Source organism: Oryctolagus cuniculus, chromosome 7 (assembly GCF_964237555.1).
Source record: "Oryctolagus cuniculus chromosome 7, mOryCun1.1, whole genome shotgun sequence".
In the NCBI taxonomy this organism is placed as follows: domain Eukaryota; kingdom Metazoa; phylum Chordata; class Mammalia; order Lagomorpha; family Leporidae; genus Oryctolagus; species Oryctolagus cuniculus.
This window is the reverse complement of record NC_091438.1, coordinates 154,014,665-154,040,425: the sequence shown is the minus strand read 5'-3', so window position 1 is coordinate 154,040,425 and position 25,761 is coordinate 154,014,665. Positions and strand designations below refer to the sequence as shown.

The 25,761-nt window shown below is 56.2% G+C and overlaps 2 protein-coding genes across 8 annotated transcripts in view; one reads left to right on the top strand and one right to left on the bottom strand.

Annotated features, from left to right (window-relative positions):
• DNAJC16 (DnaJ heat shock protein family (Hsp40) member C16) overlaps window positions 1-12,429 on the top strand; it is a 48,086-nt gene extending 35,657 nt beyond the window's left edge. For all 7 annotated transcript variants that reach the window (XM_008249768.4, XM_070079256.1, XM_008249769.4 and 4 more), the window contains 8 exons: window positions 606-736; window positions 3,129-3,312; window positions 5,025-5,207; window positions 5,327-5,403; window positions 6,231-6,311; window positions 6,405-6,503; window positions 8,225-8,395; window positions 9,157-12,429. In XM_008249768.4, the coding sequence (XP_008247990.1) occupies window positions 606-736; window positions 3,129-3,312; window positions 5,025-5,207; window positions 5,327-5,403; window positions 6,231-6,311; window positions 6,405-6,503; window positions 8,225-8,395; window positions 9,157-9,556 (1,326 nt within the window). In that variant the 3' untranslated portion in view covers window positions 9,557-12,429. The remainder of the gene's footprint in view (window positions 1-605; window positions 737-3,128; window positions 3,313-5,024; window positions 5,208-5,326; window positions 5,404-6,230; window positions 6,312-6,404; window positions 6,504-8,224; window positions 8,396-9,156) is intronic.
• A 1,161-nt stretch (window positions 12,430-13,590) lies between these two features.
• On the bottom strand, window positions 13,591-23,614 carry AGMAT (agmatinase (putative)). Its single transcript, XM_002722341.5, has 7 exons — window positions 23,307-23,614; window positions 21,422-21,624; window positions 18,383-18,431; window positions 16,889-17,084; window positions 16,224-16,403; window positions 14,886-14,970; window positions 13,591-13,962 (listed from the first exon to the last, which is right to left on the bottom strand). The coding sequence occupies exons 1-7, from the start codon at window positions 23,576-23,578 to the stop codon at window positions 13,889-13,891; spliced, it is 1,059 nt and encodes a 352-aa protein (XP_002722387.1). The 5' UTR covers window positions 23,579-23,614; the 3' UTR covers window positions 13,591-13,888.
• Window positions 23,615-25,761: the final 2,147 nt, after the last annotated feature.

The following is a 25,761-nucleotide window of genomic DNA, read 5'->3' as shown; positions in this document are numbered from 1 at the left end:
ATTTTCTACCAAAATAAATGTGTCTCTTAATTCCAAAAAAAAAAGCAGTGGAGTAGCTGAAGCTTGAACTAGCACTCCGGCTTAACCCACTGTGCCCCAACACCGCCCAGGCTTGCTTCTTGGGTCAGTGAGTAACTTAAATTGTGTTTCTTGATTTCAAATGTAAAGGAAAATGCACACATTTCTGGTTTATATTTTATATTGAGTTCTACATTAATGACACTGGTCAGAGAATCTGTTTTATATAAATAGAAATTCAATTCTGCAAAATGCATGAAAGTCATAATAAAATGATCATCCTACAGTTTAGTGGCTTGCTTTTTATACTGAGTGACATTATCACTTTGGGGTTTATTCTTCATTGTGCAGTTTGCTACAAATCCGGAATATGTTTGCCTGAAATTCAGAATGATTGACATTTCAGATCTGTTAGGGTGTCGTTACTTTCCGCCCTGCGTCATTGAGGTGGGGCACCTCGGGCCTGTTTGCAGACACGGTGTCTCACTTGCGTGTATGTAGCCAGGGTCGTTCCCACCTTTATGCTGCGTGCGAGGAGGCCCACCTGAGTGGGAGCACTGAGTGAACCGCTGCTCCTTGGTTTGCAGGCCCGAGGCATGAAGAAGCAGGCCCTCGAGGACTTCCTCGCCCGGAACAAGTACCTGCTGGCGGCCCGGCTCACCAGCCAGAAGCTCTTCCACGAGCTGTGCCCCGTGAAGCGCTCGCACCGGCAGCGCAAGTAAGGCCCAGGCGCGGCCCTGCTGCTCCCCGCGTGGAGGGCGCGGCCCTGCTGCTCCCCGCGTGGAGGGCACGGCCTGCTGCTCCCCGCGTGGAGGGCGCGGCCCTGCTGCTCCCCGCGTGGAGGGCGCCGGCCCTGCCTGTGGCAGATTCCACTCCTGAGTCATTGATTGCAGCTGTGACGTAGGGGGGTGTACAAATCCAGGGCCCGTCAGGGAGGTCCCAGCCAGGCCTTGGTCAGAGAACTCCATCACGGAGACGAAGGACCGGTGGACTAGCCAGGCCCTGGGGAGATGTGGAGTGCCTGTCCCTGGGAGAGCGCCAGGACCGGTGGACTAGCCAGGCACTGGGAGATGTGGAGTGCCTGTCCCTGGGAGAGCGCTAGGACCGGTGGACTAGCCAGGCCCTGGGGGAGATGTGGAGTGCCTGTCCCTGGGAGAGCGCCAGAACCGGTGGACTAGCTAGGCACTGGGGAGATGTGGAGTGCCTGTCCCTGGGAGAGCACTAGGACCGGTGGACTAGCCAGGCATGGGGAGAAGTGTGGAGTGCCTGTCCCTGGGAGAGCACTAGGACCGGTGGACTAGCCAGGCCCTGGGGGAGATGTGGAGTGCCTGTCCCTGGGAGAGCACTAGGACCGGTGGACTAGCCAGGCCCTGGGGGAGATGTGGAGTGCCTGTCCCTGGGAGAGCACTAGGACCGGTGGACTAGCCAGGCATGGGGAGAAGTGTGGAGTGCCTGTCCCTGGGAGAGCACTAGGACCGGTGGACTAGCCAGGCCCTGGGGGAGATGTGGAGTGCCTGTCCCTGGGAGAGCCTCCATCCGGGGCAGCTCTGGAGCCAGGGTCAGACAGGAGGGCATACCGGGGACTGAGGAAATGGTAAGATAATTACCTGACCGCTGGCAACGCCAAGGCACGCTTGGGGATGAAGTGTGTGACGTCATCGTACTTAAAAAGTCTGGAATGACAGAGAAAATATGATACCTTTTCCAGATAACTGTCTCGTTGGCTTTAAATTGGAGTCTGTTTTCTCTGTCAAAGATCTGGATACAGCAGGAATACATACTGAGCGTCTTATCTGAAAATGCAGCTGAGTGTTGTTTAAAATAAAGAATTTCCCTGTGTTTCCAGACTTCTCAGATTCCTGTATAGTGTCAGAAAAACAGACTTTAATTAGATATGAATATATTTTTTAAAGATTTTTTTTTATTTACTTACTTGAAAAAATTACAGAGGGGAGAGGGAGAGAGAGAGAGGTCTTCCATCTTCTGGTTCATTCCCGAAATGGACACATGGCTAGAGCTGGGCGGATCCAAAGCCAGGAGCTTTTTCCAGGTCTCCCACGTAGGTGCAGGGGCCCAAGCACTTGGGCCATCTTCCACGGCTTTCCCAGGCTCATTAGCAGGGAGTGGGATCAGAAGTGGAGCAGCCAGAACGTGAACTGGCACCCATATGGGATGCTGGCGCTGCAGATGGTGGCTTACCTGGTGTGCCCCAGAGCCAGCCCCCAGGTACAAATATTTTTTTAAAAAAGAATACCCTGGGCTGTAAGGATTCACATCCCCAGTGCGTGCACGTCTCGCTTCACCACTGCCACCCGAGAAGAGGCCCCATGGCGAGCACCACGGCCGCTGCCCAGCTGGTCTCTGCTCCGTGCGCTGTGGTGGCCCAGGTCTCCATGCAGCAGCCGTTGGTCTGCCCAGCTGGTCTCTGCTCCATGCGCTGTGGTGGCCCAGGTCTCCATGCAGCAGCTGTTGGTCTGTAAAATGGGAACTTGGCTGCGTCCCTCTGCAGCTCAGGCTCTGCACCAGTAGCTCAGTCTGCCGGGGCTGCTCCAGCCGCGTTTCCTCTCCCGGCACACTTCATTCAAGTCTGCTCAGGTGCGCACGCTGACCTGTCTGATGGAGCGTGGCTTCCACCCCGCCCTGGCCTCTTTCCACCCCGCCCCCCTTCTCCTTAGCATGTGCCTGTTTGTTTCCGTCTCTCCTCCCCCTGGAATGTAAGCCCCCGGGAGCAAATCGTCTTTCTTTCCTGGCTTATGGTTTGTGCACAGGAAAAGCCTGGGAGAATTAAGGAACGAATGGCTGACCTCGCCATTGGAACCTTGCGAGGGAGGCCTGCAGAGTGAGGCTCAGTGGCTCCTGGCTTCTGGTCGATTCAGCCAGCCCTCCCTGTGGTGGAAGAACTAGGCCAGGCGTTGTCAGGGATTCAGTGGCCAGCGTCTTTAAAGGAGAATGTGGTGAAGAAGTCTGGGGAAGAAGCAGGTCATTGGGGACTTGGGAAGCGTCTCTCGCTGGCCACGTCCATGTTCAGCGTGCAGAGGGATTCACTGTAGGGCGGCAGGGCTGGCCCCGACCCCAGGGCGGGCTGTAAAGTCTCCTGTTGTTGTTTGCAGGTACTGTGTGGTTTTGCTGACCACCGAGGCCACCAAGCAGAGCAAGCCGTTTGATGCTTTCCTGTCTTTTGCCCTGGCAAACACGCAAGACACGGTGCGGTTCGTGCACGTCTACAGCAGTCGGCAGCAGGAGTTTGCCAGCACCTTGCTACCAGACAGCGAGAAGTTCCAAGGGAAATCAGCGGTGAGCCACGAGTTCTGTCCGGGTCCCGGGCACTGCACAGGCACACGGCACTGAGTCTTTGCTCCTTCCTGGAGTGTCGAACATAGACATCAGGACATCTGGAAGCCTCTGAGGCCTGCTGTGCAAACCTGCTCTTAGAACGTCTTTCCTCTGGTTACTTCACATCCTGCATGTCTGCCCTGGCCCCACACAGAGCATCTGCCTTGGGAGCAAAGGCCGAAGTGCACCCCTGCTTTTCACCGGTGCCTCGTGCGGGCAGGTCTGGCCTGGCAGGAGCTGAGATCTGGGATGGCCCAGGTCTTCTGTGGGCCACCGGTGACCGTGGGAAAGTTTTCCTTCCCTCTCTCACTTCCCCTCATTGACTCCTCCCTCATCATTCCCTGCAGAAGCTTGAAATTCTGTCCCTTTGGTTTTCATCATTTTGGTAATCATAGAAAATCTCTCTAAAGATATGGAAATATCTTTATTTAAGAGTTACTGGGAGAGAGAAATAGAGAAAGAGGTCTTCCATCCACTGTTTCACTCCCCAGTGGCTGCAGCAGCCAGGGCTGTGCCTGGCTGAAGCCAAGAGCCTAGAACTCCGTCCTGGGTCTCCCATGTTGGTGGCAGGGGCCTAAGCACTTGATCCATCTTCTCTTGCTTTCCTGGGCACATTAACAGGAAGCTGGATCAGAAGTGGAGCAGCCAGGAATTGAACTGGTGCCCATATGGGATGGGATGCTGTTGTCTTAAGCATCCTGTGGCTTAAGCCACTAAACACAGCACTGGCTCCTGGAAGTCTCTCTATGATAATATCAAGTCAGAGAATGAAGTCTCTGGAGAAGAAAAGAGCTTTGACTTTCAACAGAAGCTTTAGAAAGTCATCATGGGGCTGGCGCCGTGGCGCAGTAGGTTAATCCTCTGCCTGCTGTGCCGGCATCCCATATGGGCGCCGGTTCTAGTCCCGGCTGCTCCACTTCCAATCCAGCTCTCTGCTGTGGCCAGCGAAAGCAATAGAAGATGGCCCAAGTCCTTGGGCCCCTACACCCGCATGGGAGACCGGAAAGAAGCTCCTGGCTCCTGGCTTCGGATCGGTGCAGCTCCAGCCATTGCGGCCATCTGGGGAGTGAACCAATGGAGGGAAGACCTTTCTCTCTGTCTCTGTCTCTCCCTCTCACCGTCTGTAACTCTACCTCTCAAATAAATAAAATCTTTTTTTAAATTTTTTTGAAGATTTATTTTTATTTATTTGAAAGACAGAGAGAGAGAGAGAGGTCTTCCATCCACTGGTTCACTCCCCAGATGGCCGCAATGGCCAGAGCAGCGCCAATCTGAAGCCAGAAGCCTCTTCCAGGTCTCCCATGTGGGTGCAGGGGCCCAAGGACTTGGGCCATCTTCTACTGCTGTCCTAGGCCATAGCAGAGAGCTGGATCAGAAGAGGAGCAGCCAGGACTAGAACTGGTGCCCATATGGGATGCCGGCGCTTCAGGCCAGGGCTTTAACCCACTGCGCCTCAGTGCCGGCCCCAATAAATATAATCTTAAAAAAAAAAAAAAAGTCACCGTAGGAGTCATTTCTTTGGTCAGAAGGATTTCAGTGTCTTGCACATCTTTCCGCCTCATCAGTATTTGTGTGTGAGATTATGGCTGACTTCACAAGACCCTCTCTTCCATCTTCACGCCAACTTACCAGGCTGTTGACACTGCTGACGCTGTCCTCTCCCTCCCTCCCAGGTGTCTATCCTAGAAAGACGCAACACCGCGGGGAGGGTGGTCTACAAAACCCTGGAAGACCCCTGGACTGGCAGTGAGAGTGACCAGTTCACCCTCCTGGGCTATCTCGACCAGCTGCGGAGAGATCCGGCCCTTCTGTCCTCGGAAGCTGTGCTCCCCGACCTGACCGACGAACTTGCCCCTGTGAGCCTGCGGGCCGGGAGGGGTGGGCACAGCAGGGCCCGGGCTCAGCCGCAGCGCTGCAGGGGGCGAGGGTCCCTCTGGGTTCAGCCCTGACTGTCATCCGTTCTCCGTCTCCACAGGTTTTCCTCCTGCGGTGGTTCTACTCTGCTTGGGACTACATCGCGGACTGCTGGGACAGCATACTGCACAACAACTGGTAGGAAGCCGGCCGCGCCAGGTCTTTCTGCTAGTGCCGTCAGCACTGTTTCCTCCCGAGAGCCGTCCATCCTTCCTCCCGTGGACGTGTGATGCGGGCAGTGGAAGGACGCGTGTCTGTTTCCAACAGCTCTCGCCCTTTTTCTCCCAGGGGAAAGTACCCCCTGGCAGAGGCCAGCCATGGAGTTGTGTGCAGGTGCACAGAGAGATCCATGAGCAGCCAGAGGGAGGTGTCCCACTCCCACCCCCAGTAAGACCCCAAGCCCCAGGAGGACAGAGCCACCTCCCATTCCAGCCTGCGATTCCTGGCGCCCAGCGCAGGACCTGAAAATGGCACGCCTTTGATGGCCGCGTGAGTGAGCAAGATTCTGGAATGCCAGTCCCAGAGGAAATCTTGAAAGGCTGTTTCTGTGCCTAGTCCACTCCTGGGGACCACGTCTGAATTATTCTGGCCAGGAAAGAAATTTTCAGAAAATGAGGAAATCATTCCACGGACTTTTTATCCCTCGCGCGTCAGCATCACAAAATCCTCCCGTGTGTAGAGTGCGGATCCTTCGCTGTCCGTCTTGTGTCTGCTCGTGCAGAATTGAGGACGGCCTGTCCCTCAGACTCTGAGAGCGAGCTGTCTGTGAATTAGAGTTGGAGGAAACGGGCTCTTCCTTCCCTCCCCAGCACCCATTTCCCACCTAGAGGGCGTGCTTGGGTGAAACCAGGGCGTGTGCATGGGTGTGAAAGCTTTCTGGATTGCGTTTGTTGCTGTGTTTTTCCCGCTTTGAGCCGGGGAGACAGAGCCCGCTGAGCTGACCGTGTCTGTCGCCGCGGTTGCAGGCGGGAAATGATGCCCCTCCTGTCCCTCATCTTCTCGGCCCTCTTCATCCTCTTCGGCACGGTCATCGTCCAGGCCTTCAGGTAAACACCCAGGCCCCTCAGCGCCACGCTGCAGGCCGCGTCCCCGCCCTCCGTGGCGTCCGTAGTCCTGAGAGATCCTCTGTCCTTGCCTAGTGACTCCAGCGACGAGCGAGAGTCCAGCCCTCCTGAGAAGGAGGAGGCCCAGGAGAAGGCGGGGAAGACGGAGCCCAGCTTCACCAAAGAGAGCAGCAGGTTGCTTTACTTCTCTCTCTTTTTTTTTTTTTAAGATTTATTTATGTGTTTGAAAGACAGAGTTACAGCAAGAGCTCCCCACATCAGCTGGGGCTGGGCCAGGCCGAAGCCAGGAGCCTGGAACTCCATCCAGGTCTCCTGCATGGGCGACAGGGCCCAAGCATGTGGGCCACCTTCCGCTGCTTTCCCAGGCACCTTAGCAGGGAGCTGGATCAGAGGTGGAGCTGCCGGAATCTTAAACCTGCACGCACATGGGATGCCGGCCCCAGCAGCAGGTTCCACTGACAGCGCCCCCTGCTTGCCTGCCCGCCGCCGCACACAGCACGGCGTGCACAGGAGCTGAGCTACAGCGCCGGCCCCGGAAGATAGATTTATTTATTTATTTGAAAGGCAGAGTTAGAGAGAGATCTTCCATCTCTTGCTTCACTCCCCAAATGGCCACCAACAGCCGGAGCTGCGCTGATCCAAAGCCAGGAGCCAGGAGCTTCCTCCAAGTCTCTAATGTGGGTGCAGGGGCCGAAGGACTTGGGGCATCTTCCACTGCTTTCTCAGGTGCAATAGCAGGGAGCTGGACCGGAAGTGGGGCAGTCGGAACTTGAACCTGCACCCATATGGGGTGCCAGCCCCCCATCCCACACAGTTTGTACAAGGGACGTTCTGCCCCTGCAGGGAAAAGAAGCTGCTCACAGGGCTTCAGAGGCCCTCCGAGCATTTGGGTACTTCCTTAGACTGTGACTTTGGGTCTCCAGCCTCCAGTGTCACGGTGAAGCCGGAAGCAAAGCAGCACATCAGGGGGAGGCAGACGAGCAGTGGCAGAGGGGTGTGTGCAGTAACCCTCCGTGACCGGGTCCGTCGCGGACGCGCACCCTGCAGCAGGGGGCTGGGGTCTCAGAACAGTCTGCAGGGCATCGCCTTCTCCTGTCCTGAAGAACTTCCACCGCAGTAAAAAGCAACATTAGAAAGGCTGGGAGCGGCCAGCACCATAGCTCACTAGGCTAATCCTCCGCCTGCGGCGCCGGCACACCGGGTTCTAGTCCTGGTCGGGGCGCCAGATTCTGTCCCAGTTGCCCCTCTTCCAGGCCAGCTCTCTGCTGTGGCCCGGGAGTGCAGTGGAGGATGGCCCAAGTGCTTGGGCCCTGCACCCCATGGGAGACCAGGAGAAGCACCTGGCTCCTGGCTTCGGATCGGCGCAGCGCGCCAGCCATTGCAGTCACTTTGGGGGTGAACCAATGGAAGAAAGACCTTTCTCTCTGTCTCTCTCACTGTCTAACTCTGCCTGTCAAAAAAAAAAAAAACCCGGCTGGAAGCAGCTGCGTGTCCTAGAGGTTGAGACCACGCCCCAGAGGGAAGTCCTGCACCCCATGCCCGGCTCCGCTCCTGACTCCCTGGGAGGCAGCCGTGACGGCTCCATTGATTGGGCTCTTGCCACCCACACGGGAGACCAGGATTCAGTTCCCGGCTTCAGCCACGCCCAATCCAAGCCATTGCAGACTTAGAGAGTGAATAGAGGCTCACTCTGCTCTCTCTCTGCCTCTCAGTTAACTCACCAGTTTTTGAAAGGCTGTCTGTAGGCCGAGGACTAGCAAGTCGGGGCGTCCCTCCCCACCATGTTTACGCTCAGTGGTATTAAATGGCATCAGGCAGTCTGGCCAGAACACAGCCTCTCCTGCACGTGTTCCCCTGGCCTGGCCATGTCTCAGCTCCTCCAAATTTCTCCGCAGCAAGATCCCTAAAAAAGGCTTTGTGGAGGTAACAGAACTCACAGATGTGACGTACACCAGCAACCTGGTGCGCCTGAGGCCAGGCCACATGAACGTGGTCCTCATCCTGTCCAATTCCACCAAGACCAGCCTGCTGCAAAAGTTTGCGTTGGAGGTCTACTCGTTCACTGGGTAAGCGTGCATGCGTGCGCGTGTACATGGTGGTGGGGGGTGCCCAGAGGAGTATTGTGCCCTTTCCTCTGGCCATGCTGGGGGGGTGTCAGCCGTGCCCCTCGCAGCCTGGACGTCTGAGCGTCACGAGGGCCCCCTTTCCCCCTGACCTCCTGTTCTGTGGTTCTGAACAGAAGAGCTTGGACTCGGAGTTGTTCCCGAGCCCTTTCGGGAACTGACTGCTCTGCAGCCTGGCGCGTCTCCTGGAAGGCAGACCCTGAGCGGGGCCTGAGCGGGGCCTGAGCGGGGCCGGAGCCAGGGCCGGAGCGGGGCCGGAGCGGGGCCGGAGCGGGGCCGGAGCCGGGGCCGGAGCGGGGCCGGAGCCGGGGCCGGAGCGGGGCCTGAGCGAGGCCGAAGCGGGGCCGGAGCGAGGCCGGAGCGGGGCCGGAGCAGGGCCGGAGCCAGACCCTGAGCGGGGACTGAGCGGGGCCGGAGCCGGGGCCGGAGCCAGACCCTGAGCGGGGCCGGAGCGGGGCCGGAGCGAGGCCGGAGCCAGGGCCGGAGCGGGGCCGGAGCAGGGCCGGAGCGGGGCCAGAGCCAGGGCCGGTCCGCGGGTGAAGGGTACAGCTGCTGCAGGTGCCCTCCAGCTCCCACAGACGCTCCAGGGCCCAGCCCGCACGCAGCCGCCTCCGGTTCGAGTAGGAAATACCAGGACTGGGAAGCTGCATCCGTGTGGCTGAACGCGTCGGGAACCCTGACTGCTCGCTCTGCTCTCTCTCCAGGAGCAGCTGCCTGCACTTCTCCTTCCTGAGCCTCGACAAGCACAGGGAGTGGCTGGAGTACCTGCTGGAGTTTGCTCAGGACGCAGCCCCCATCCCGAACCAGTACGATAAGCACTTCATGGAGCGGGACTACACTGGTTACGTGCTGGCTTTGAACGGCCACAAGAAGTACTTCTGCCTCTTCAAGCCCCAAAAGACAGCTGAGGAGGAGGCGGCCCTGGGCTCCTGCGGCGACCCCGACCCTCCCCTGCACCTGGGGGAATCGCGAGGGAAGTCCTCCTGTGGCCTTGGACCCAAGCCCGCCAGGGGGAAGCTGAGCAGGCTGTCCCTGTGGATGGAGCGGCTGCTGGAGGGCTCTCTGCAGAGGTTCTACATCCCGTCCTGGCCCCAGCTGGACTGAGCGTTTCCAAAGGCAGCCGGACTCTGGACCTCGTCAGAGGCGCCTGCGCACAGGTATTTTCAGGACTCAGACTGTCACACGAGCAGAGTAGAGGTTTAGATTACCCTCCCAGGACAAAGGCCAGAGGCCCCTTCCCGTGTCCTGTTCTAACCTAGGAGTGAAAAACACCGCAGTTCGAATTCCCTGGAGCAAAACACTTCCCTTGGGTTTTTTCCTCTCATTTGAATGCCGCGCTGTTTAAAACAGACTGCTGTTCGCTCTTTCGTTGTCCCTGTCACGCGCTCACACCACCCTCCCCCGTCCTGTCGCTCTTGGCTGCGGGACTCAGCACTGGGCCTGTGCCATGGGTGCCTGGACTCAGCCTCAGAGCCTGCTGTGCACCGCGGGCTCGCTTACCCCTCCCCCCCTCCCCCCCAGGCCCCCAGCCCCCCACCCCACCCCCGCTGTGCTCCTGCGTGGCGCATGCTCTAACACTGGACAGCCCACAGCAGCTTCTAGGCCCTGACCTTGGAAGGGACCCATTTCCAAGCAGTCTCACACTTAGTGATGGTTGTTCTGGGCATAAGTGGCAAACGGTGTATTTTGGGGGTATCCCCCGTGACCATCTGTCGGCCGCGTAGGAGTGGAGGTTCTGCGTGAGTTTGGTTTTCCTCCCAAGGAAGCGGAAGGGGAGAGGCAGGCAGTGACTGAAGTGACGCAGCTCTGTGATCCTCCGAGCAGCCCCTGGGCCCCGGCCCCCCGCCCCGCAGCTGTGCCCGGGCCCGAGTGCTGTACTGACGCTGAGCCGTTGACATGTGTGTCTTCAGATGCCTTTGTGCCTCTGTCAGTTTGGGGTACGGATATTAGGAGCCATAATTCGTAATCACATGTCTGAGCGCAGGGATGACCGGCTGTGCCCACCTGCCAGGAGCGGGGCGACAGCCTCTTCCCTGAGCGGGGGCCGTGCAGCAAACACCAGACCCGTCTTAGAGTCGAGTCTTCAAACCCCTCAACACTTGTATTCTGAACACTGCTACCCCAGAAGTGCCGTCTCCTCAAGTCGTCTTTGTGACCAGTGAGCCAAGACTTGTTCTAGACCTCTCCAAAGGCTTCCCGCCTCTGGCCTTGATGTTGACGTCTCCTCTTCTTCGTTTTCACTCTTCAGACTGCACCGGCAGTGTCAGGGCCGGACCGATCGCGCACCCCCTGGCGCGGACTGCAGGTTGGTCCCGGCAGTCAAAGCGTGCGTGTGCCTGTTTGTCGCAGGGCGTGGGGACGGCCTTGGAGAGGGGCTGTTCAGGTCCCAAAGCAGAGTGCCCCTGTGAGAAGCGGAGGGCAAACGCAGCGCTAGGACACTGACTTAGTTCCTATTCCTTTCGTCATAATTGCTTTAACCTATGCCACTTGGATCCTGAATAATTTAATATTGAGCTACGGTGGTTAAGTAATAAATTATTCGAGCCCAGGAATTCCTATAGTTTCCATGGAGTCTGTAGCTTTATTTAAAAATAAAGAGGTCACTGCCAGGCTTCCTCCTTCCATGAGGTTCTCCAAAGTGGACGCTTGCGGGAACCGCCGTGGCCCAGTCCGGAACCCCTGGAAGCGCCCGGCTTCAGAGCCACTTCCTGGGTCTCCTGGCACCAGACTGCTTCTCCAAGTAGTGTTTTGGTTGCGTGGTAGGCTTTTGTTTTTAATGTCTGGTACTAGTGAAATTCCTGACTGAACCCCAAAAACCTAAAACTCCCCCAGATGAGCTCCTTTTTCAAGGTCTTGGTTATTAGAATGAAAAGCGCCTCGGGACAGCCACGCCTCCCGCTGCGGTAGGAGAGGCCAGCGGCGCTGCACTGACGATGTGCCTGGCAAACACATCCGGTCAGAAATTCTTCCGCAGATGTCGGGGGAGGGGGAGGCTGGCAGCCATGTCCCCCAAGGGGACTCCTGCGAGCTTTTATTTAAATTGAACTTCACCCTTGGCCATCGGCGCCCTTCCTCCCGGAATGTCTTCCATGAAATTTGCTCACCTTTGTGTCAAACCTATGAGCCACTGTCGCGCTGGGCCAGTGCCACCCCACCGTCTCCCTCTCTCAGGTTTGTGGTCACACGTGGGACCTGAACTGGGTTTTAGGTCAACTGCCTGGTCGTCGAGTAGCCACGTGGGCGGGGATCTCCGGCTGCCACACACTATGCATCCTGTTTAGCAGATGCGTGAAAACTGGCCCAAAACAAGGCCTTGTAGAATACACGCCCATTTTGAAAGTCATTTTTTTTATTGCTCAGGTATTGGTTGCACACCTTGTCTACCGCAGAGGTGGTGGGCTCCAACCAAGCACCCGGGTGAGCAGGTCCGGCCTGACTCCGCCGGGTGCCCCGCTCCCCGGGAGAGCTGGGCGTGGGTCCCGCCCAGGTCGGCGTCCCCCTCACGGGCAGCCCCCCCACACGTGCACCTTCTGTCGCCGTCCTGACCCCCGTGCAGCTGCCGTCAGTACGGAAACCCTGCCCCGATACAAATAAAAAGAAATGGGGTCTGACCATGTTTGCAGTGATTCGCTTTGTTTGGGGCCAGCTCGGAACCTTCCTTCGTGACAGTGACTGCACTCACAGAGGAAATGTCCACGTCCTGCCCTGGCCTCGCTCCTCGAAAGCAGGTGCAGGTGGCAGCTGCTGCCTCTGTCCCTTCAGTGTGGAGGAGGCCGATCGTGTGGGAGGCCGGTCCGAGAAGTGGGGGACTCTTTTGCACTTTTGATACTCTTAGGAACAAATAACTAACTTCGCAAACTGTGTCTTTTTATGTTTTGGGTTTTTTTTGTTTGTACTGTGAACACGCACTGACGCTGATGTCGTTTTGTCTTAAGACTATTACAGACTGGAAACAAATAAACTGTTTTACCGTGTGATGATTGCGGGGTAGCCCTTGCATTGCAGGATGATGACCTGACCGTGGATGCGTTTCCAGCAGAGTGGAATCTGTATCTCACCACGTGGCTTCCCTGCAGACCCGGGAGCTGCTGTGCTGGCGTGGCGGGGGGGGGGGGTGGTGGCTTCCCTGCAGACCCGGGAGCTGCTGTGCTGGCGTGGCGGGGGGGTGGGCGCGAGGAGTGGGTGACACACCAAGGAGACTTCAGCAGGGGCTCAGCCGACCTGGTCACTTTGGAAGGCATTGGTGCTCTGTCCTCCCATGTGTTAGGATCCATGTGTTACTTTCTTCCAGTTTTTTAATCTACAGTGGAGCCAGCACTCAAAACTTAGGCACTCCCATATTGGATGTGGGTGTCCTGAGAATATATTACTGTGTGTGTTTTGTTTTGTTTTGTTTTGTTTTGTTTTGTTTTGTTTTGTTTTTGAAAAAAGATGGATTAATTAGAAAGGCAGAGTAGTAGAGAGAGCAAAGAAGACACAAACAGGTCTTCCATCTGCTGGTTCACTCCCCAAACAGCTGCGATGGCTATGGCTGGTCCAGGCCAAAGTCAGGAGTTGGGAACTCCATCCGGGTCTCCCACAAGGGCGCCAGGAGTCCAAGTAGTTGGACCATCTGCTACTGCTTTCCCAGGTGCATTAGCAGGGAGCTGTATCTGACGCAGGGTAGCCGGGACTTGAACCTGGACTCCCGTATGGGTTGTGGGAGGGGCCGGAGCTGTGGCCTGGCAGGTTAAGCCGCCATCTGCAGCTCCAGCATCTCGTCTGGGCGCCAATTCGAGCCCTGGCTTCTCCACTTCCCATCCTGCTCCCTGCTAATGCACCTGGGAAAGCAGCAGAGGAGGCCCAAGTGCTGGGCCCATGCACCCACGCAGGAGACCCAGAAGAAGCTCCTGGTGCCTGGCTTAGGTCTGGCCTAGCTCCGGCCACCGCAGCCATTTGGGGAGTGAATGAGTGGATGGAAGACCTCTCTCTCTAACTCTTCCTTTCAAACAAAATAAAGAAAAATCTTTTAAGGGGGGAAGGCTTAACCCACGATGCCAGCTCCTCAAATCTATTTATGTTCACAAGAGCCTGAAAACCGAGCTGAGCCCTCAGCTCCTAGAGGAGCAGCTGTATTATAAAGGAAGAAGCGACAGGTGTAGAATTTCATGGGTTTCTCCTTTACTTCAATCCTCCAGTTTTCAGACAATCTTGAGTGAGTTTCTCCATTCCCCTTCCCCTTCCCCTTCCCCTTCCCCTTCCCCTTCCCCTCTCGGGTCTTTGTTCAGAGCAGAAAAACGGCAGGAAAGCGGCCTCTGTCTCTAAATCAGTTGCGACTCTGGACACGCGAGCCGCCTGGTTCGAGTTCTGCCGAACGTCTTGATCGTGCCACGGCCGCCGCCGTAAACTCGGGCTGCTGGCTCGTAAATTGTTGGGGACTTGTCAGCCGCGCGAGACTCAGACGGCTGTCACTTTGGGGAGGGCACACAGCATCTCAAACAGCAGGTTGGCCGCCAGGAGCGCTGTGTTTCCTACAAAGACAAAACAGGCCGGCCTGCAGCATCAGTCCCCAGCCCCTGCCCTGCGTGCTGCCTCTTCCTGAGCCCCGGCTCCCGTTCCCTTCCCTGGGATGCCCAACCCCCGTGAGCCTGCTTTCCCTGGCATTCCGCCTCCAACGAGCACATCTGGGAGGAACCGTTTAGAATTCAGAAGTGGGGGGGAGTTTGGCTCAGTAATTAAGATGCTACTTGGGGGGCCTGCAGTGCCAGCATCCCACATGGCCGCTGGTTGGAGTCCCGGCTGCTCCGCTTCTGATCTGGCTCCAGGCTAATGCACCTGGGAAAGCAGCCGAAGATGGCCCAAGTGCTGGGGCCCCTGCACCCACATGGGAGACCTGGACAGAGTTCCAGGCTCCTGACTTCAGCCTGGCCCAGACCTGGCTATTGTGGTCATTTGTAGAGTGAACCATCAGATGGAAGATCTGTCTCTGTCTCTCTCTATTTGTCACCCTGCCTTTCAAATAAATCTTTAAATAATAAGGATAGGGACTATGCTAATTACCCTCGGTGGCTAGTAGGCCTAACTGTAAGCTTTTCTAATCAAAATGAATGGGGTGGCATCTGCTTTCAGAATCTGAGCCAGCTCTCTATAAATAATACATAGGCCCTGAGAATTCCCTTCCCAGTGAAACAGCAGAGGAGAACGGATCGGTGGCTGTCTCCACGCTGCATTTGGCTGCCCCCCCCATAAGGGGAAGCGCCCACGGGCCACTGCCTCCCAGGGGTTCACTCGGGGTTAATTAGCTCACATTCCAGACGCACAGTGCCCCGTTTCTTTTCTTCACTGTGGGATGCCCTCAGCGGGCTCCCCGAGTTGCAGAAGGCGACCTGTCCATCTTCTCCATAATAAGGAGATCAAGAGAATTTGCACAGAGCCACCTGTGGCGCTCACTCACCAGAAAGGTCGTAGGGTGGGGACACCTCCACCAGGTCACAGCCCACCATGTTCAGGCCTTGGCAGCCCCGGATGATCTCCAGAGCCTGTCGAGATCAAGACCCAGTGTCCACGGCGGGAACCCCCCGGCAGCAGCCCCAGGGATACCCCCAACGCACAGCCACCCCGGGCCAAGGAACCCTTGCTTTCCCTCATCAACCATGTATCGACTGCCAGCCCCGCCCCTGGGCCTCCCACAACACGCGTGACCGCTCCTGAGGGCCTCGTGGCACAGACGGAGACAAATCAATGCCAAACATGAAGCCTTCAAGAAAAGCCAAGGGTCTGGCACTGTGGCTTAGCAGGTAAAGCCACCGCCTGCAGTGCCATTAAACCGTATGGGCACCGGTTCAAGTCTACTTCAGTGGCTGCTCCACTTCCAATCCAGCTCTCTGCTACGGCCTGGGAAAGCAGTAGAAGATGGCCCAAGTCCTTGAGCCCCTGCACCCGCGTGGGAGACCTGGAAGAAGCTCCTGACTCCTGGCTTTGGAATGGCCCAGCTCCAGTCATGCAGCCATTTGGAGAGTGAACCAGAGGACGGAGGACCTCTCCCTCTCTCTCTGCCTCTTAAATAAACAAATAAATCTTTACCAAAAAAAAAAAAAAAAAAAAACCTAGCCCTAAGAAGGAGGACTGTGGTGTTCCAAGAGTATTACAAGATTGTACCCCCAGGGCCGGCACTGTGGCGCAGTGGGTTAACACCCTGGCCTGAAGCGCTGGCATCCCATATGGGTGCCGGTTAGAGACCCAGCTGCTCCACTTCTGATCCAGCTCTCTGCTGTGGCCTGGGAAAGCAGTAGAAGATGGCTCAGGTCCTTGGGCCCCTGCGCCCATGTGAGAGACCTGGAAGAAGCTCATGGCTCCTGGCTCCTGGCTCCTGACTCCGGATCAGCACAGCTCCAGCCGTTGCGGCCAATTGGAGAGAGAACCAGTGTTGGAAGACCTCTCTCTCTCTCTCTCTCTCTCTCTCTCTCTCTCGTACTCTCATAACTCTGACTTTCAAATACATAATAAATAAATCTTAAAAAAAAAAAAAAAAAAAAACTCGTCCCCACGCACTGACTGCAGATGTCCCAGAGGTGGGAAGACCAAGCAGAGGAGTAGTGTATCCTAGGGACGCACGGAGGGCCCTCGCCCAACGCCGGCCTCCTCGTGAGCCATCTCCAGGCCTACACTCAGCCTAGGGGCTCTGCTTGTAAATCCTGCCCTGGCTTCTGGGGCCTCAGCTGATGTTGCAGGAGACGGGGGTGTTAGGTGTCGCCCACCCCGGCCCCAGAGTCCTCCCCAGGGGCCTCCTTACCTGGCTGGGGGTGAGGCCCGCAATCTCCGGCGTCCCCGTCCCTGGGGCATAGGCGGGATCCAAGGCATCGATGTCGAAGCTGAGGTACATGGGTTTGCCGCCCATCTGCTGCCTGACCTCGGCCATCAGAGGGACCAGCGACTTCATCCAGCAGTCTTCAGCCAGGACGACCCGGAAGCCCTGAGGAGGCGGGGGGGGGGGGGGTGAGGCGCTGCAGGGGGAGGCCACGGGAAGGCATCCACCACAGCCAGCCCGCAGGTGAGGAGGGGAGGGATGCAGGGGGAAGAGGGGGCAGGGGCAGAGCCGACCCTCGGAGCAGGGATCAGAGAGAAGCTTTGCCGACGCTGCACGGAGAAACCCGCGGCTCCTGCCAGCCCCTTGTGGACGGCTCTGTCCAAAAGACTGGCCTCGCTCAGCACGGTCTAAAAGCAAGGGATTTTCCACTGGGGTCTCAGCCTGTGTGTTTGCCTGAGAGCCACCTGCTAGTGGCTATGAGGAGGAGGAAGTAGCAGCTCCCGGGGAGCGGGGCACCGCTCTCTGCTCGTCTCCGTGTCCCAGCCTCCTCGCTCCTGACTCCACACGACCCTCTTGCTGCAAGCTCAGCCTCTCGCCCCCACTTTCTGCTCTTGGGGGCCAGGGCAGGGGGCGGGGGCTCGGTGTATCACCTGGCTCCGGTTGTATCTGTAGGGATCCAAGGTCATGGCCGAGCCCCGGATGCCGATCTGCACCACGCGCTTGCAGTCCAGGAGCCCCTCGTCCACACACCGGCGAAACGGCGTCCCGTGGTACAGCTTCTCCCCCAGGGCCTTGTCAGCCGTGTCTGTGTGAGCGTCCACGTGCAGCAGCCCCACGGGGCCATGCCTGATGACCACAGCGGAGCTCAGAGACCAAACCAACCCACAGGGCCCTAGCACAACAGACGTGAGCTCGGCTAAAGGCTGAACCAGGAACCCGAGCCTCTCCTCCAACCGTGGCACCAGGAGGCAGCTCTGACCCAGCTACCTCACCACAGACTCCACCAAGCCCTGGCGGCCATGCAGCGTGAACATCTACAGCACACCACCAGAGGCCAGCACACAGCTTTGAGACAGGACCTGTGTCCACGCGACTCCAGCCAGCTCTTCTCTTTCCCACAGACAACTCCTGGAGCTGCCTCCCTCCACCTCGGCCCTTCTACCTCTTTCTTGGATGAAAGTAGCCAGAGTTGTGCCACCTGCAGCAGACTTCCGCCACTACAAAGTCAGTCTGCTCACTGTCTGGGGAAAGAGCCCTGGCCGAACACCGCCCCTTGGCAGGCTCCTCCAGCACAGCAGTCAGTATTTGTCCGTCTATCGTTGGAAACAGGTGCAGGTATTTTGGTACAGCCACTTGGGACACCTGCATTCTGTAGAGAGGTTGAGTCCCAGCTACTCTGCACTTCCAATCCAGCCTCCTGCTTAAATGGCCAGGGGGCAGCAGATAATGGCCCAAGGACTTGTATGTCCCTACCATCCATGTGGGAGACCCAGATGGAGTTCCAGGCTCCTGGCTTCAGCCTGGCTGTTGCAGGCTTTCGGAGAGTGAACCAGCTGATGAAAGATCTCTCCCTCTGTTGTTCTGCCTTTCAAATAAATAAATCCATCTGTAAAATTATATCATGGACAACGAAATGAAAAGATAAATTTATTTTGCTGAAAAGAATGTGGACATCCATGCATAGGAGGGATCTTCAAAAAGTTTACGAAAAAATGTGCACAGATTTAAAAAATGCGTACACCAAAATAAACTTATGCCACTCCATTTTCCATGAATATCTTGAAAGAGCTTCATGTTGGGCTGTTAGGGCAACAGAGAGGCTGAAGTTAGCTCAGGTTGTGGATTTCAGGAGGGGCTCATCTTCCAAAAACAGAGGCCAGCTGCCAATGCTGAGTGTGCAGCATAAGATGTAGGGCAAGGGAGGGGCCGGAGGTGTTCCCAGTACACGCTCTGGGCTTCGGGCTGGTGACGGACAGAGGCACCTGGAGCCCGACCTGAATTCTGACTCACTGCCGGGGACGTCCTATCACCCCCCAACAACGGGAGCCTGTTGCCAGCACCCAGTGTCGTCTAGCTGCAAACAGCTCGCTCCCAGACCTCTGCGTTTTTAAAGCTCACTGAAAGCCACACCACTCGGGACTTACTGTTTTGCCACCGCTTGCAAAATGGGGTATGTGATTGTGTGATCTCCACCTGCAAAGAGGAAAAAGGAGAAATCTGCAATGCAGATTGGATGATTTCACAGAGCAATCTTAAACTTACCCAATTCTGCCACCCTTTCCATTACACTGAAGATATAACCACAGGGACCCGCATTGTGGTGCCCACATCCCATATGATGCTGCCCCAAGTCCTGGCTGCCCCACTTCCAACCCAGCTGCTAACGCACCTGGGGAAGGGAGCAGCCCCTGCCACCCAAGTGGGAGACCTGGTGGAGTTCTGGGCTCCTGATTTCTTCTTGGCCCAGCCCCATCTGTTGCCCTTTTAGGAGTGAATGAGCAGATAGATCTCTCTTTCCTTTTCTCTTTCTCCCTCTGTACCTCTGCCTTTAAGTAAATAATTTTCTTTTTAAAGAATTATTTATTTGAGAGGCAGAGTTAGAGAGAGAGAGAGGAGAGGAAAGACAGAGAGGTCTCCCATCAGCTGGTTCACTCCCCAAATGGCCCCAATGGGGCTGATCTGAAACCAGGAGTCAGGAGCTGCTTCTGCGTCTCCCGTGTAGGTGCAGGGTCCAAGCACTTGGGGCATCTTCCGCTGCTTTCCCAGGCCACTAGCAGAGAGCTGGATCGGAAGTGGAGCAGCCGGGGACTTGAACCGGTGCCCATATGGGGTGCCAACATCACAGGCAGTGGCTTTACCTGCTGCGCCACAGCGCCGGCCCTGTCATTCCCACTTCACAGATGAGGAAATGAAGCGTTGGGCAGTGCACTCAGCGGTAGCTCGGTGAGCGGGAGGCTGAGCTTACGAGAGGTGTAGCTGAGATTTCCGATCATGCCAATCACAAAACGCACTCCTTACCACTGCACAGGAGGGGAGGCCTTCAAATTTGGCCAGAATAAATACTGATATTTGGAAAATAGATCATTTCCACAATTTGTGAACCAGAGGAGAAAGAAACGCTTCCCTGGCAGTGGGGGAGGTGAAGGGGAGAGCCGCCCCATAGTGGCATTGTAGAACGTCCCCAGCACAGGGCCGGCGCCGTGGCGCACTAGGTTAATCCTCCACCTGCAGTGTAGGCATCCCATATGGGCACCAGTTCTAGTCCCCGCTGCTCCTCTTCAAATCCAGCTCTCTGCTGTGACCTGGGAAAGCAGTGGAAGATGGCCCAAGTCCTTGGGCCCCTGCACCCATGTGGGAGACCCAGAAGAAGCTCCTGGCTCTTGGCTTCAGATGGGCCCAGCTCCAGCCATTACAGCCATCTGGGGAGTGAACTAGCAGAGGAAGACCTTTTTCTTTGTCTCTTCTTATCACTGTCTGTAACTCTACCTCTCAAATAAATAAATAAAATCTTTTAAAAAATAAAAAAATAAAATGTCACCAGGACTTGGCGGTTTTCCTCGCAAATAAGGTCATTAAACCTCATCTTGAACTTCTCGGAAAGTCACCATGAGTCCCTGGTGACAGCCTTTTCCAGGCCTGGGACTGAGGACTGTGTTAAGGATGAGCTAAATGTGTGGTGCACTTACTGGGGTTCCAAACTTAAAGGGAGCCAAGAAACCTAGGTTCAAGATCGGAACAACTGTAATGTGGGGCTTTTGAAAACCAAACTCAATGCCATGGGGCAGGCGTATGGTGTAGCCATGAAGACACCACCTGGGACGCCCGCATCTCGCGTCAGAGTGCCTGGGTTCAAGGCCCGGCTCCGCCCCCAGCTCCAGCCTCCGCCCCCAGTGCACACCCGAGCAGGCAGCAGATGAAGAACCAAGCAGCTGGGTTCCTGCCACCTACACGGAGCCCCAGACCGAGCTCCCAGCTCCTGACTTCTTCCTGGTCCAACCGTGGCCACTGCAGGTGTTTGGGGAGGGAACCAGTGAATGGGAGATCAATCTCTCTGCCTTTCAAATAAATAAAATACATTAAAGAAAAAAGTCAAAGTCAATGCAGGAAAAAAAAAAACACTCATGATGAGCAAAAACATCAGACATTCTTAAAGAGACACATCAATGGTCATGGTGTTCCAAGCTACACTGGGGCCTGAGGCCAAAGGGAAAAGCCAGGAGTACTGTCTCCCTGATCCCTTAAATTTTGCACCAAGTGCCTCACTTGCCTCATCCAATCCCACCGGCCCTGTCAGCTGTGCTAATCCAAAACGTAACCATCCTTTCCCCAGGGACTGAAATCAGCGAACTGGAATGTCCTCTTTCACGGCTGGCACTGTGGCACAGCGGGCTAAGCCGCCACTTGCATCACTGACGTCCCATATCACAGGGCCAGTTCCAGGGATCCAGTCCTGGCTGCTCCACTTCCAATCCGGCTCCCTGCTAAGGAGCCTGGGAAAGCAGCAGATGATGGCCCAAGTACCTGTGCCCCTGCACCCACGTGGGAGGCCTGCATGGAGTTCCAGGCTGCTGGATTTGACCTGGCCCAGCCCTGGCTGTTGTAGCCATTCCAACCAGCATATGGGCGGATGAGAGACCTGTCTCTCCCTTTCTCTCCTGTCACTCTGCCTTTCAAATAAATAACTACATAAATCTTTAAAAAAAAAAGACACTAGTATGTGTTATGCGATATCAGCTGTTTTTTTAATAAAGGTTTATTTTCCATCTACTTGAAAAGCAGAGCAGGAAGGAAGGAGAGGAAAAGGGAGAGAGAGAATTCGAGAATCTTCCATCTACTGGTTTACGCCCCAAATGCCTGCAACAGCCAGGGCTGAACCAGGCTGACGCGAAGGGCACAGAACTCCATTCGGGTCTCTGTGTGGGTGGCAGGCACCCAAGTACTTCAGCCACCGTCTGCTGTTTCAAGGGTGCACATGAGCAGGAAGCTGGATCGGAAGTGAAGGAGCCGGGACTCAAACCACGTTCTGATACAGGATGCAGGCATCCCAAGCGGGATACAACCACGCCGTCCGCCCCGTGTCCAGCTTCACGGTGGTCTGCCCTGCAGAAGCAGCTGTAGCCGGGCCCTGGATAAACAAACACCCTGAGCGCAGGGACCTGCACCTGCCCTGCCAACACCATTACCCAGGGTCAGAGGCACACAGCCAGCCGCCACAATTTTCTGATAGGCTTCTCGAATCAGCCGGCAGCTGTCCTGGAGGTTGTAAAGATTGACATTCACGTCGCCCAGGTCTGCAACCATGAGGGACTGGAAGGGGACAGCGCCGGTGCTGGGGTTCACTGCCCGCAGCAGCACGGATTCCTCCCGGATGCGTCGCGGTCCGTATCTGGAGGAGGAAGAATCAGGATCAGCCATGTGCAGATGAAGGCCAGGGCTCCTCGGCCTCAGCTCTGCTGGCCTTGGGGGGGTGGGGGGGGCGGGCCGTGACTCACTCCCGTGGGAGCACCTTGTAGGAACTGCAGCAGCATCCCAGCCCACACCCACTAGATGTCACAATACCCACCCCCAAGCCGTGCCAACCAAAACCGCCTCCAGACAGTACCAGATGTCCCCTGGGCCCAAAGCCACCCCCAAGAACCACTGAGCTAGGCTATGTATTAAAGAGATTAAAGGCACCGTTCTGAAGTGCATTTATATATTTTCAACTACTTGAAACAGCACGAGAGGGGGAGCACGAGCACACACGAGAGAGGGAGAAGAGAGAGAGAGGGAGAGAGGGAGAGGGAGAAGGAGAAGGAGAGAGGGAGAGGGAGGGAGAGGAACAGGGAGAGGGAGAGAGAGGGGGAGAGAGAGAGAGAGAGAGAGATGTTCCATCGCCCAGAGAGATATAATTCATTCCCCAAATGACGGAAACAGCCAAATGGCATACCAGTTAAAATGCAGGGCCGGGGGGGGGCGGCGAGGATGGCGCCAGCACTGTGGCACAGAGGATTAAGCCACCTCCTGCAGTGCCGGCATCCCATACTGGTGCCAGTTTGTGGCCTGGCTGCTCCACTTCCAATCCAGCTCTCTACAAGTGCACCTGGGAAAGCAGCAGTGAATGCCCCAAATCTTTGGGCCCCTGCACCCACATGAGAGACCTAGAGGAAGCTCCTAGCCCCTGGCTTCTGGCTTCACCCTGGCCAAGCCCTGACCACTGTGGCCATTTGGGGAGTGAACCAGTGGATGGAAGATCCCTCTCTCTGTCTCTCCTTCTGCCTTTCCTTGTTAACATTGTCTTTCAAATAAATAAATCAATTTTTTTAAAAAAAATTATGCCAGTTAGATGCCTACATCCCAAATCAGAATTCCTGGGCTCAACTCCTGGGTCCCACTCATGACTCCAGCTCCCTACTGATGCGGATCCTGGGAGCAGTGGTGACGGCTCACAAAATCGGGTTTCTGCCGCCCCATGTGGGAGACCTGCGTTGAGTTTCCAGCTCATGCCTTTAGCTCCCTGGCCATTGTGGGCATTTGGGGAGTGGACCAGCAGATTGGAACTCTCCCCTCTCCGACGCTCAAATAAATCCAAATAATTTTTTAATTTTTAAAAAGAAATTGTTGATCCCTACCAATTAGGAAAATGGATTTTACTCCCTTTGACTTGATATTAGGAAAAATACCCTAATTTGAGCATGTAAGTCAGCAGACACCTAGAGGTTCTGTGAAGGGGCAGCCAGCTTCTATTCTCAAGTGCAATGTCACCTGCCACGGAGAAGCAGGAAGTAGGAGGGGAGATGGGGTTCCTTAGCGCCACCCCAGCAAGGCACAGCATGAGACGTGAATCAGGCCAGGGTTCCAGAACCTTCTGAGTGGATGATACCAAGATGACAGAGAATAAGCCCTCCCATCAGGTGCTGGGGGGGGGGAGGTGAGGTGATCTGTTGAGGGACCAGGAACTCGGCTCTCAGACCACCGGTGGTATTCTGGAGCCCGGCCCCCAGCCAGCTCCCCAGCCAAGGTGAGAGCGCTGGTCTGTGCACCTCCCACATCCCACCTGTGCCCCAGCGCTGGTCCTTCGCCCCTTACCTCGCCCCCGGCCGGTTGGAGGTCCCGATGTCCAGGGGCACCCCGACGAAGGCGGCGTCCAGCCCCTCCGGAGAGACCTGCAGGGGCAGCCGCATCATGGAGCAGACGCCCACCGAGCGGGCCACAAACTCCGAGCTGGGGGGCTGGTTCCGGGGGACATCGGAAGCCCAGCGGCTGGGGCTGTGCCCTGGGGGGCAGAGCCCCGCGGCCGGACGCACGCCCACGCGGGCCACCAGGCCACGAGCAGAGCTGGACGCCAGCAGGCGCAGCATTGTGCCACTGGCTGCCCTCTGGTCCAGCCGCTAGAGCCGTCCGGGTTCAAAGGGCAGGGGAGGGGCTCTAGGGACCGCGCGTTCTCCCCACGCCCCTGGCTGGACTTCAGCCTCTGGCTCCTTAGATAAATAAGGCCAGGCCCAGGCTCCCGCTGGTGCCCACCTGCCCTGCTGGGAAGATTTGAAATGAAGACACCTTCCTCTAAGCCACAGAAATTGGAAATGCATTAAAAACAATAATGATAATAGCAATAACAGGAATGCATTAAGAACTACCTGCGGTGGGATTCTCTGAAAGCAGAAAGCGGTCTTTTAAAATATGTTTTTAAGAAGGCGAGCCAGAGGGAAGGACACAGAGCCAGGAGCTCGGCTTTTTCTTATCTTTTTGCCATTCAGGGGAAAAGAGGGGATTTGTGATGGAATGCTGGGAGCCATTTGGTGGTGGATTTTTTTTTTCTCCCTAGAAGTTGGGCTTGAATGGAAAAGGCCAAGTCTGTGTTAAACCATAACCTCTGTGTGAAGGTCACGTACTTTTTTTTTTTTAGATTTATTTATTTATTTGAAAGACAGAGTTACAGACAGAGAGAGGCAGAGAGAGAGAGAGAGAGAGAGAGAGAGAGAGAGAGAGAGACAGGTCTTCCATCTGTTGGTTCATTCCCTAAATGGTCACAATAGCTGTAGCTGGACTCCGCTGAAGCCAGGAGCCAGGAGCTTCTTCCAGGTCTCCCACATGGGTACAAGGGCCCAAGCACGTGGACTATCTTCTACTGCTTTCCCAGGAGCACTAGCAAGGAGCTGGCTAGGAAGTGGAGCAGTCTAGACTTGAACCGCAACCATACAGGATGCCGGTGCTGCAGGTGACAGTTTAACCCACTAAGCCACAGCGAAGACCCCAAAGATCACACATTAAACCACACCACAGCCTCCACTCCACAGGTGGAGACAAAACTCCCTGGCAGTCGATAAAGAGTGTCCAGGGTTGGAAGCCACCTCCAGGCAAGTCCTGGCCACTTAACAAATGCAATGATCTCTCCGCCATTCTCTTAGCTCCCAGATTCTACCGCTGTTTCTTTCATAGTGCTTATCCTGAATGCATCGTTTTCTTTTTTAATGCTTATTTATTTATTTAATTAATTTTATTTGAAAGGCAGAGAGAGAAAAAGAGATCTTCCATCTTCAAATGCCTACAGCAGCTGGGCTGGACTCGGATGAAGCCAGAAGCCAGAAACTCCACGTGGGTCTCCCAGAAGGGTGGCAGGGCTCAGGTCTTGAGCCATCATCCACTGCTTCCCAGGGCGTCATGAGTAGGAGGCTGGGTGGGAAGCAGAGGCCGACGTGGACTCTATCTCAGGCACTCTGATATGGGATGCACGCTAACCTGCTGCACCATAAAACCCACCCCAAATGTATAATGTTCTTACTCCTAGTTTTTTTTCCCACCGATCACACATTTATCAAGCGTCCACCGTATGCCAAGCACTGCATGACACAACTCCAACCTCCTTCCGTCATTCACTGCTGGCAAACTCGCCCGCCCTGAAACGGTCCTCAGGTGGCCGCTGGGCCGGGTGCTGCCTGGTCTCCACCTTTCTGCTGGCTCCTTCTCCGATGGTGTCCTTGAACATCGATGTCACACTTTCCTCCTGCAGGCACAGCATCCACAGAGCCAGAGCGCAAGCCCAAGCTCCTGTCACGCGTTTCCCATTCCCCACCTGGATGATCTGCCAGAGCCCCAGGCGGGCTGCCCGTTCAGCCAGCGACTTCCCACCTGCTCGCCTGTGACCCTGCCCCGTGCCCCGTGCTCCGTGCTCTGGAATTCGACAAGGCCTCCATTCACTGCCTCTGTGGCTCCCTTGGCCCCGACCGTCCCGCGTCTACCAGTGTCAACATCGACTTTCCTGCCCGTATCGCTTCCGGAACCCATCGTCCTTTGACGCCTGTATCCCATGCGGCATCTTCCTGTGCTTGGCCTCCAGCCATCACTCACCTTTGATGGCCCTACTTTCTTGCCTCTCTTCCTTGCTCCTGGCAGTCTCTGTGCCTGGAATGCCCCACCCCAACCCTCACCTCTGCACGTCCAATGCCCGGCTGAAGCCCCAGACCACTCTGGGATTCCCGTAAAGCCCTGGCATAAGCCCAGAATCTGCAATCAGGGAAAAACCCAAGAGGCAAGCATCTGGCCT

What these genes read in the sequence shown, in the direction of transcription:
- AGMAT (XM_002722341.5), bottom strand. Translation starts at nt 23,578, where the DNA reads ATGCTGCGCCTGCTGGCGTCCAGCTCTGCTCGTGGCCTGGTGGCCCGC. An exon ending in CTGTGTGCCTCTGACCCTGG is followed by an intron (nt 18,432 to 21,421) that starts GTAATGGTGTTG and finishes TCCTCTTTGCAG; the next exon opens with GTGGAGATCACACAATCACA. An exon ending in TTGCAAGCGGTGGCAAAACA is followed by an intron (nt 17,085 to 18,382) that starts GTAAGTCCCGAG and finishes TGTGGTCATCAG; the next exon opens with GCATGGCCCCGTGGGGCTGC.